General features: G+C 40.7%; 1 protein-coding gene across 1 annotated transcript in view; it reads right to left on the bottom strand.

Annotated features, from left to right (window-relative positions):
- The window catches only part of LOC117260316 (leucine-rich repeat and fibronectin type III domain-containing protein 1-like protein), a 265,480-nt gene that overhangs the window by 15,039 nt on the left and 238,206 nt on the right, over window positions 1–12,235 (bottom strand). Inside the window, exon 10 of the mRNA XM_033632298.2 lies at window positions 5,624–6,745. Within this exon, the coding sequence (XP_033488189.2) occupies window positions 6,738–6,745 (8 nt within the window). The 3' untranslated portion in view covers window positions 5,624–6,737. The remainder of the gene's footprint in view (window positions 1–5,623; window positions 6,746–12,235) is intronic.

Here is a 12,235-nt window from a genome sequence, read left to right as displayed (position 1 = left end):
GTGAAACTGCTTTATTCAGACTCTTGACTGATTTAAATCACCTGTCCATTTGTTTTGGAGAGGAAGAGACCGCTGCAGATAATTTGGCTCCTATTAAAAACCTCCTGAACATCGGGATCTTGAGTCATCGGAGAAAATGGGTGAGAACATATTAGCAGGCACTGGGCTAGCAGCCCATCTGCAACATGCCAAACGCTGTCATAGAAAAACTGATTTGTAAGGTGAAATTGCGAGGGCTGCCCCATAATAGTCGACCAACCAGAAAGGTCATTAGTGGATTAGATTTCATTGGTTGCGTAGTCGCAGAAAAAAACAAAACAAACAAAAAAACAACCCTGAAACTCTGTTGTGAGCAGCACCTTGCCAAAATAAGTGAAAACCTATATGACTGGACCATGTGGGACTTTAATTTGAAATGACTGACAGCTGAGCATAGCCACTTCCTGTGTCTGACATAAGTCATGTTAATTTCCAGGGCTGGTACCTGCAGTTATTCCACAGGCTAGTTAATAACATGTCGGGCAGGAAATCCAAAGTGTGGGATCATTTTGAGAAGGTGATATGTAAACTCATCTTCATTGGTCGACTACAAACATGACGTATCATCTGAAACATGTCAGTAGCTACATGCCCATTAGCCACTTAGCACAATCATTACTGCTTTGCCCACAGCGTCATTAACAGGCGGCTCGCTCAGTGTGTGACGTGCACTTGTAGATAAAATATAGGCCTATATTAATGAAGGTTCATTAGTACGGTTTTGTATTTCTCTGTAATGTAGCACAGTGTTAAAAATGTTACTGATACTATTCTTTCTCACACCTTCAACTCAAACCATTGTGTTGCTCCCCGAAAATAAGTTACATGATAATGACATTAATGTCACAAAACATGCCGGTGACTAGTTGACTAATGGCCCTAAATGACAGCTATTGGTTGACTATTTTTTTAGTCAGGGGCAGCCCTAGAAATTACCTTATAGTGTTTTTAATTGTGAAAATGTAATAAAACTCCGCTAATGCATTTCAAAAATGTCCGTCATAATCCAAGTGCCCTGAAGCCGTGACATGCAAAATTGACTTTAAAAGACGAAATTTACTCCTCTTTTATAGCATAATTTCTCACTGTGGTCAGTTAGTCTGCCCTACAGTCATGCTGTGTTAACATGGCAACTTGCGCGAGACTAGCTGATGGCTAGTGGTGGTGCTAGTTTACGAGTCTCGCGCGAGTTGCCATGTAAACTGACGTTTTTGAAATGCATTAGCAGAGTTTTATTACATTTTCAAAATGTGGGTTCCAAGTGTAGCTGTTATTCCAGCTAGCTGTTATCCTCCAATACCCCAAACGAGTTTTGTGGATTAAAAAAAAACTACACTGGACTTCTTGTCGGCATGAGGGTCAGTAAGTACTGTCTGTATTTTCATTCTAAAGTGGCCATTTCCTTTAAATAGTGAGGCAGTGGTTTTTCCCATAATCCTGTTGGCCAACAGACAAAGTTGAACCAAAAACATAAACTTCTTGGCAGAGGTAATCATGCAGTATTGGAGCGACATGCTTGTGTAAGCTAGTGTCACAGAAGTTGTTGAAGTCACAGTTTACCCTCTAGAGGAACGAAGGACAAAATACCATGCAGTCCGGAGAGGCCACTGCAAAATCTGCCAAAATGTGTTTGATAATGATATGCTAATAATCATTGTTTTAGCACACGAGACACCGAGCTAACAGGATGCCAAGGACAGGTCTCACAGTGCCAGATGGGTTTAACATGTAAAACTTTCTAAAAAAGTTGGAATGAAGTGAATACATTTTTCCTTGGCGCGACAACCATATTGATTGTGACAAAGGAGATAAAAAACAAAAATCAAATGTCCTTTCTACCTGTGCTCTCATTGCCATCTCATCCCTCCAGTGTAACAAAATACATCATTATTTTGTGATGATGAATTAGATACTGTAAATCACTACAGGCTAAAATCTATTTATTCCATCACTTTACCTCCCCACCAACCAATAAGCTTGTCACTCAGGCGAAAAATTAAAAATGCAGCATATGATCCGTGCAAACTTGTTTATTTGAACGAAAACAACAACAACTGCACCCAGAGAATCATCTGAGGATAAAGAAAGACGACAGGATGGTATTCTCCTTAACTTTGAAACCCAACTGAGGACACTTTATGACGTGCGCTTTATGGAGCTATTTTTGTTTTCATATGGGATCTATTTTTATAACATGCTTTTAGTCTGTGTATCTGTCTTACGTTGTCTCTCTCTGGTGTGTGTGTGTGTGTGTGCCTGTAAGAAATGCACAAGATGGCTCAAACAATCACCAGCAACCACCGAGAGAGGAAATGTTTGTGTAAACAGCGTCTGGTGTCTGACATCTGCAATCATACTCATACTGTTCATGCTGGGCTGAGAGGACACACACACACACACACACACACACACACACACACACACACACACACACAAGGTTACAGTCATAGGTGTATACAAAGAGATAACTATGATAGAAGTGCCCTTGATAGCCACTCTGGCACTTGTGTCTGTGTACCAGGACCAGAACGACTGACTGACTGAGTGATTCACTGCTATTGTTACTGAGAGAACAGTTAAAGTGTTTGTGTCCCGTATTCATTGAAATGTAAATTAAAACTGGAGACAGTTGTCAGTACTGGTGGTCTGTGCAACATCATGTAATCATCACTTTGAGGAGAAAATAACGTCTTTGGTTGGCTGTCTAATCAAAACACAGAAACACCAGAAATGACTGTTATCTCAGTATTTTGCCTGTCCTTTTGAATATTACATGATTTATATTAGCATAGTAAAATCTTGTGCGCGAGTCCGCTGATGACAGATATCAAACTGAAATCGCCAAACAAAGAAAAAGAAAGATAAAACCGTACGTTATGAATGGACTCTTGTTTCTTAGTTTGGATGGTTGGGGGTTATATTTGCTTGGGAAACATTTTCTCCCTTTCAGTACTTTCTCATTCAAAACAACCACTTACAGTCTGATGATGTGGGTGTGTATTCATGGGTGAATAAATTATCTTTAGCCAAACTGAAATTTACTTGAAGCTGTCAAGTACAGTAATAATGCGAATAAAAAAACCCCCAATTATATGGACTCAGTTATTCAACACCACCGCACAAACAATGAATCAGATAAACAGAACTGCTGTTAAAGTAAATGATTGTGTTGACAATTAAGGTAATCATATCCATACATGATAAGTGTGATTTATGGTAATTATATTCAATGGTGATTACAATATGTGTAGTTAAAAAAGCTTATTACATGTGCTTTCAGAAATAAGGTAGATCCAATACCTGAAATGCATCTGCATTGATACAATGCTGTTTATAGAGTCGTGAATTTTTGATTCGCAATCATTGGAGCAATGTTTCGACTGAAGTCCAGTTAAAATCACTTTAAACCAGTGTCAAGCCCACCTAAACCAAGAGCAAGTCATGACCAAGACTAGAGTGTATCAGGACCGAGACGAGACCAAGACCAGACCATTGTGAGTCCCACACTGCATCATTCAGTTCCAAGAAAATGTGGAGCATTTGGCACAGCAGCTATTGGCATTCTTTAAACTGAGCTGAAAGATCCACATTCCCATAGAAACACCCAAATAAATCAAATGAAGATTCTTCTTCATTCATCACTTTTATTGCTATACTGTAAAGCCCCATTTCCACCAAACACTTTCGGTGTGGTACCTTTGGAACCATAAGTAACCCATTAGACACCCTAGGTCCGCTGAGTGTTGCCACCGCAAACAGTACTCTTAAATGTGGGCAGGGTTGTTGCTCCATCCAGCACTCACTGTATTTCCTTCTTTATCAGTCTGCAACTCTCTGAGTGAGGATTAGAATATATGCAGTTCACATAATCCGGTAGAAATTAATATATATTTTTCAACACTTGAAGATCCACTCATTACTAAAATATGTCATCCAAGAGAGACAATAACAACAATGGTTGAAGTTGTCCCATTGTAATTTAAGGTGTGCTGATGGATTCATGTCGTCAACTGAACGTGCCACCTTAAAAGTTGCCGGCGGTCGGCCTAGTAATTTATTTTTCTCAAACTAGAGCTGCTGCAAGAGGCAGCAAAACATCCTTTATTTTTATAGTTTCACTTTACTAATATATGTAAAATTCTCCACAATACAAACAGTGGTTACATGAGCCTCAAAACCAGCCACAACTCAGCCCTGAGCAGAGTGACGTCCGCTATTGACCAATCACTGCAGTGTTCACAGCTCCACCTTTTGGTACCAGATCTGTGTGCTAGGTACCCCAACAGAGGGGGGACCAAAAATGGGTACGGTAAGAAACGGTTCCATTGGTACCATCCACAACTTCTCACAGTGGAAACAGGAAAAAAAAACGTTCCGAACTGAACTATACCGTACTTTCTCACATTCATTTCCGAAACCACTTATCCTGTTAGGTGTTGCGTAGGGGCTGGAGCCTATCCCAGTTGACATGGGGTGAGAGGCAGGGTACACCCTGGACAGGTCGCCAGACTATCGCAGGGCTGACATAGAGGCAGACAACCATTCATGCTCACATTCACACCTACGGTCAATTTAGAGTCACAATACCGTACTGCTTGGTGGAAACGGGGCTCATGTGTCTATGTTATAATTGTACCACTAATTGTAGCACTACAATACTACCTTAAACAACATTTGTTTGCCAGGAACCTAACATAGCAAGGCATGACTTCAAAAGTGTAAAAGGCACTATTCAACAACTAGTGTGTTTTTTTTTTTTCGTCTACACCCACCTTCAGGTATAATGGCATATGTACTACTTTTCCCGGAGATTAAATATGTTTATAACTCCAGCAGTTTTCCATTCAGTGGGAAGACAGATGTGTGAAATGCGACTACTTAACATAATATGCTATTGATTACCTCTAAGAAATGTGTAAATTATTTTGGCAGAGCAAATCTCTGCAGCCTGGGGACTGGATGAGTTCAGTTCTGCAGCATCAGACATCAGCCTTCTGTCCGTGACTAAAGCGATATTGCTGACCCCCCTTGTAGAGGCAAAGTCCATCCCCGAGGCAGTGGTGTTAGCTCATAACCATTTCCTCCCAGCATATTATATTCTCCACCGGTATTCGATCACTGCCTCGGGCAGGCAGGAGGCAAAACAAGAGACATCTGATTGAGAGGGGAAGAGAGAAGCATGAGATAAGGAGTGACTCAGACACTAAAGGGGTGAGAAACAAACAGGGGTGGGGGGGGGTGCATTTCCTGTCGCCTGTTGTGATATTGTCAGTGGAGAGTAGTAACGAAGCAGATCGTTAAGCCAGGGTGTCTCTCTAATTGTCTAGCTGACAGCAATTAGAAGGCACTCGTTAAAGCGTTGCCCTCATTAGGTTACAGAGCACTCGCGGCTGGAGAGATGCTGCAGAGTGTAAAGTGTGTCTTAAACTATAGGGCAGAACCCAAAATTGGTGCAAAGCCAAGGTGACTGCTGGTGGGTCACCATATGTCACACTAATTAATGAGGCCGGGTCTTTGGGTGAGAGAACTCCACATTTGGCTGCGTGTTTGGTTAGGTTAAGGGGCTAATCAGCAGATTACTCACCTGTATTAAGTGGGCCTGGGGAGATGTGAGAGAGGCTGGTAAAGGTCCACAAGGTCCTCACCAGTCTCATCCAGTGGAAAGATAGTAGATATCAGAGCAGAGCAGAAGAATACACAGACTAGACCAATAGATAACAGGCCAGTCCAGTTTAGTCTGCATCACATCACTGCACAGTGTGAATCCTTTACCAGTGCAAGATTCCAGTTCAGGCTCCACTGGGTCCTGGTTTGGGTCCAGTTCAGTTCAGGTTTTTCGTTATATACTGTATGTGCTTTCCAGAAAGAGACTTCTGATTGAGGATAACAGGGTCCCGTCAAGGTTAAGATCTGGCTCCAGTTCAGCCCAGCTTGGATCAGCTCAGTTCAGTTTAGTAGAATTGCATTATTCCACATGGATTAATAGGGCCGAGCCACTTGGAGCCAGCCACGTCGAGAGTCCCTTATGGTCAGTCGCAGTAACAGTGATCCTATCGTTGGAGTGTTTAACATACAGTATGTTCGTATCCAAAACCAGACCCATCCAGACATTTTTCTGTGTGAGATTATTCCCTTTCCATTTGTGCAGTCTAACATATTGTATATCCAAGTTGAGTGTGATGATCTATGCATCTAACTTTGCTGTTCAGCCATCATTTTCTTCGTATCTGTTCGTGCATGTTGATGCTGCTCCAGATTGTGAGAAGTTCATTCATATTTTCAGTCCATTTTTATGAGACACATCCATGTCTCTGTATGCATCCTTTTTAAATCATCTATGCCCATCATATCCACTGCCACACTGATACAGAAGTGGAAAAAAATCAGCATTCAGGATGTCGTTCCATTAAGATGATCACACAAACAGCTGGATCCCTCAGCCACTGGCCAATCAACAGCCAAACCAACACCGGGCCTTTGACATGGTCATCCAATCCAGACATGAGAACCAAGATTAGCAGTTAAAAGTAAACCAGACAGTACAGGTCTATTACCCCATGATACTCATGGAAACAAAGTAATGGGTACAGTAAACAGGAGATACGGGAGAGGAGCTATAGGGCCTTGTTTTTCTTCAGTTTTCACCAGCTTCCCCCTGGTGGTGACGTTCTCCACAACTTCCACTCAGAACAACATCATCAGGGTTCTAGAAAACAAGAGAGTGAGAACACAAAGGTTTTGAAGAAGAGCATTAAAAAATACTGTATTAGGCCAGAAGGAAAATGATATTAACTTTTCTTAACCCTTTGGAACAGGAGCAAATTAGCTTGATTTCCATTGAAAACAATGGCAAGAAGGCAATGAGCAACGGAAGAAGAAATTATCCAAAAAATTAGCAAGAAATTATTAAAAAGAGAGAAAAAAAAGAAACATAATAACATAATTTTAAATGTAATTATATTAATAATTATAAATATAGTTTTTCTTTAGCTTTTTTATATATATATATATATATATATATATATACATAATAATTTCTTTAAGGCCTAGTCCACACGAGCACGGGTATTTTTAAAACCGAACTTTTTTGGCCTCCAGTTTTTAAAAAATCTGTGTTCATAAGAGCGGTGTAATAAAAATACCTCCATTCACATGACACCGCAAATTCCACTATCAAGCAATGTAATACACATGCCAAAGCAGTAGGTGGCGATATAACTCCTAACTGTAAGGCCATTGTAGCCAATCAGAAGGCAGTAAAACGTCATTACCGGAAAAACAACAACAAGCGTACTATTATGCAGCAGGAGCAGTCTCCGTAATAGCACACTCTTGCGCCTCTGTTGCTGGATGTGATTGAGTAGCGTTAGTTGTATGATACAGCCACAAAGTGCTGATATGCTGCTAAATAGCAGCAGTATTTTGTTTAGGTCCATCCTCAAATCGTCTCTCGCACACACTGGATCGGGTAATAACACAGCTGTTTTCTGTTTACGTCGCACACTGTGACGTCATACAATGGAGACGAGACAAAATAACTGCGGTTATCCTGTCCACACATGACTGCTGACACCAGACTTTTCCAAAAAGTTCACCCTGGACTCCAGCTACAAATAACTCCGGTTACAGGGGCCCAAAACTGCGGTTACGTGTGGATGAAAGGCCACACTGTGAGCAAAGAGTCACGGTTTTATAAACACCTGTGTTGGTGTGGACAGCCCCTAAAAGTAAAAGAAAATAAAGGAAAAAAGAGAGACAGGAAGTTAAAACAAACAAACAAAAATATCCTGGAAAGAGTGCTTAAAAATTAGAATAATTCTGTAATACAATTTTAATAATTATAATTATGAAATAAATAAATAAATAAATAAAGTTTTTGAAATAAATTGGATCACTTTGCTCAGGGTTCAAAGGTTTAAATACTTGTGAAAGACATCTGAAAGCAGCACAAGAAAAGTGATGTCACTCCAGGTTTGAAAGGGTTAAAGGGAATATTCAGAACAAGGGTGTTAAAGGACAGTAAAAACATCAGGGACATATAGTAGGACATCAGGTCTTTACAAAATGACAGGAAACCAAGGCTCTTGGAACAAAAGGTTTAAAACAGAGGAGGTCTATAAGACACAATTTAGCACCTGTGAGATCTGGAATACACCAATTAGAACACTAATTAACACAGATCATTAAGACTACAACTGCCTTCGACATGTGCTGGTAAAGCACAATTTAATTTAAAGTGGCTTTAACTTCTGTTGTTCAGTGTCCCGAGCTGCACTACACTTGATCCTACCCACAGGCCCAATTTATAACACCCACTGAATGGATTGTTTCATTTGTTTTCATAAGTTCTGCCACGACTTAAAAGTTTAAGAAAAGCCAATATTCACAGCGACAACTTCTGTATTTTTTGTGAGTATATTACCTCCTGAGGGAAGACAGGAGGAAATGAAACAATATGAAAGTGGAGGAAGTAAAGGTTCAAATGTCATGTTTTGCCTTGATTTTGTGGTTACGTCAGACTTGTCATGACGCCAGACAAATGAAAAGGACACGGTCTTTTTGTGAGGTTTAAATGACGCGTGTGACATATTATCCATTGACTTCTTACATAGCAGAAATGTTTCCAAATGTGCCTTTAAAATTCGATCAAAACTTTTTTTAACATCTGCTTGTTTCCGTTTTGTGTGTGTGAGTGTAACAGTTGTGAAGTCGGGAGATACAACAAATGTCTGCATAAACGAGGTCTGCTGACAGGGGAAAGCAAAGACGCGATAGCTCTGAGATTGATGAAGCTGTGCTTGCTGTGGCAGTATATTGCCGCAGCTGTTATTTGTAATGTGTATGTTTGTCAAGAGAACATTTCTTAACTGTATTTGTCAGGAGGAATATTTCTTAACTGCGTTTATGTACAGCCAGGGCTTATTGTGTCAGTTTAAGAATGAAGCACAGTCTTCTTAATGCCTCGGTCTATATTCATCCATCGCAACCACAGCACATCACCACTGTCTTCTCCTCCATCATCCTCCACTCCTCTCCCCTCTTCTCCATCACCCTTTGCACCAAGCAAATGGATGAAGGAGGTGGGGTGATGCGGAGGAGAGGGGAGAGGAGGAGGAGGTGGTGCATGGAGACAACAACAGTGCAAGTGGCGAGGAGATGGATAGAAAGGACATAAGGAATAAAAAATAACGACACAGGTGTTATAAATTGAAAACAGTGATGGGGAACGGAGAAGTAATGCAGAATTAAAGAGAAACAGTATGTGTATACAGAACATTAGAGAGAAGGGATGTGCCAGCAGAAAGGAGACAAAGGGAAGAGGAGAATCAAGAAAAAAACAATAGGATAAAAAAACAAGTTTGAGGTTAGATGAGAAGAAACAAAAAGAGGTATCATTAAAAAATACAAGGGAAGAACAGAAACTAAAAGGCAGATGAGAGATGCATAAGACACCTGAAATTTACAAAGATAATCAATGTAGATATGCAGAGGGTGACCTGGAAAGAAGAAATTGGAAAGGCAGAGTTTAAAGTGCAAAGAAAAAATGAAGGAAATAAATTAAAAGGTCCGTTCACCCACATGACAAAAATCCGATAAATTAAATTCCCTCAGATTTTGAGAAACTTGTCGCTGAGATTTCTGCCTCGACCCCAGTAAAATAAAGGTGAATGGAATTGTTTGTGGTACTTGTTACATAGAGAAATGACATTTTAAAAATAATAGTTTCAACAACAAAAATTGACATTTTTTTCACAAGTAGTGTCCCTATTATTTTGGATAATCCTGAGAACCTCTCAACAGGATCCAGAGGAATAATCTCTTAAGTAGACACACTTTCAATAGAAAATGTTCACTGAGAGGGACATTGTCAGCAATTAGGCAATTAGGGTTGAGCCAAATACTGAAGAGTAATGATGAGTAACCAGTACAGATAATGTACTTATTTTTTAGTACAAGTATCATACAAGTTAAATATATCAGTTTTCTTGTGATGTAGGAAAAATCATCATTGTGTTCATGCCGTGTCATGCCACCTGGAAAATGTGAGGTCGGATGCTGGGTGCTACTTTTGTGCCTTTTTTGAGCCAGCTTTCATAAAGACTGTCGCAGGTTGTGTCTGAGGTTACTAAGCAACCTCAACAGTCACCATATTATAGCCTATTCACCTCAAATCCTGAGTTCAGAGCTGATCTTCTTCCAGGTGCTGTTTATAAGTGTGTGGTCATATTGTCCATGGGACAGATGTAAAGCTCTGACAGCTCTGCACCAAAATGATCAACTTTTCCATATTTACCACAGACTGATATTTACAGAAGATGAAAAAGGTATCTGTCGGCTGTGATTGGTTACTTGTCGTCACATGACATACAGTGCATGCTGCTGCGTTCCAAAAGTTGAACTCGGTTTATCTCGTGGCGCAGCCATCGCGCCCTGAATAATAGGCGCTCAGGCATTGCTCTGGCGTTTGAGCATGCCTGCCGCGTGGCTACATTGAAAACAATTAATTTAAGAGCGCAAAAAACGTGGCATGTGTGCGGCCCCTTACACTTGTGATCAAAAATGACCTGACGCTGATTACTTCAGATCAACCCATATTAATGTCAGGCTTAAAAAAACAATTTCTGGTTAAGTCCCACCCATTTATAGTTCAAGCCCCACCCACTTCCAGTTGAAAACTTCCAAGTCCAAATGTGGATACAGATAATTTAGTCGGTTTAAAAGATACAGATATAGGTAATGATGTACTTGCTCATCCCTAGTTGCAATGATTACTTTCTTTAACAACTAATCAGCTGATTATAATTATAACTGATTATAATTACACTTTTATATATGTATGTATGTATGTATGTAAGAGACAAAGGTGACATGTTTAGATTGCTTGATCCACTTAGATATATTTAACTCACTGTCAGGACAAGAAAATTTTCAGATCCTCTCATTTGAGAAGCTGGAATCAGGCAATATTTGACTTGAAAAAAAAAAAACTGGAATGACTAATTGATTATCAAAATAGTATCTGACTTAAATTTGTCTGTTGACCAATCCATTGCACAACCAATTGTTGTAGCTCTTGGAAGGCATGTTGCAATGTAGTTTTTCTATGAGCACCACAGATGAAATTCCCTTTTGCTTTATTGTTTTAAAATGGGGGCAGAAATCTCACGGCTGGATCTCTCAGCTCACAAAACTACAAGAGGGAAGTCATAAAAACTAAAACAGGAACTGCAGGAGGTCTGAAGGAAAAAATCCAGGGAGTGCTCAAGTTTTAAGTGGCAGTCATTACTCTTTGTTTGTAGTGTTGGCGCGCTCTCTTTGCGAGGCCAAGAGACCTTCAGATCTTAAAGTCTCTCCATTCGACACTATGGGGCCGCCTGTTGTCTGCTGCTGGAGGCGTCCAAGAGACAGAGAGAGAGAGAGAGAGCCGGGATGGAGAGAGAGAGAGAGAGAGGGAAGGAAACGGAGCCAGAAACAGCAAAAGAGTGTGAGAGAGACATGGAGAGAAACAGTGAGAACCAGAGAAAAACACTGACACAGATGCAGCAAAACAGCACCGAAAGATGGGAGGAGGGGGGAGGAGGCGCGAGAGAGAGGAAGCAAAAATGTCAGGAGAGTCAGAAAGCTGGTGAGGAAGAAAGACGAGAGAAAGTGACAGAGGGAGCTTGAGAAACACAGCGGGAGGGGGGACAGAGAGAGAGGGAGATTCTGAGAAATGAATTCAGAGAGACAGACGGCAGTGAAGAATGAGGCCGGGCATACGGGATGACACTGAAAGGAGTGATGATAGATTAAAATACGCGGAGGACAGACAGGCTACAGGGTCATGGATGGGCCATGGGGAGAACACACACTTGGACTTAACACGGAGTCGCGCGCACACATCCTTGTCTTATCCTCGACTATTTTTCTATCTGGACTAACCTTGTGGGAGCATTTGCACTGGCTCAAGGCGGTTAAACCTTGTACATAACAACACACAAATGCATGCACAGACCTGCGGGGATTTGGTAGCTGAGCTTTTACACACACACTCACAAGCACTTGTTTTCGTCACTGTGAGGACATCGCATTGACTTACATTCTTACCCAAAGGCTTGCCCTAAAATGAATACAAATGTGAGTCTTAACCCCTTAAAATAATGGTTTACCTTGTGGGGACGTGACTTTTGTTCCAACAATGCTGTTAATACATCAC

The sequence above is a fragment of the Epinephelus lanceolatus genome, chromosome 4 (genome assembly GCF_041903045.1).
Source record: "Epinephelus lanceolatus isolate andai-2023 chromosome 4, ASM4190304v1, whole genome shotgun sequence".
Lineage (NCBI taxonomy): Eukaryota > Metazoa > Chordata > Actinopteri > Perciformes > Serranidae > Epinephelus > Epinephelus lanceolatus.
The sequence above is the reverse complement of the archived record's forward strand: the minus strand, read 5'-3'. Positions and strand labels throughout refer to the sequence as shown.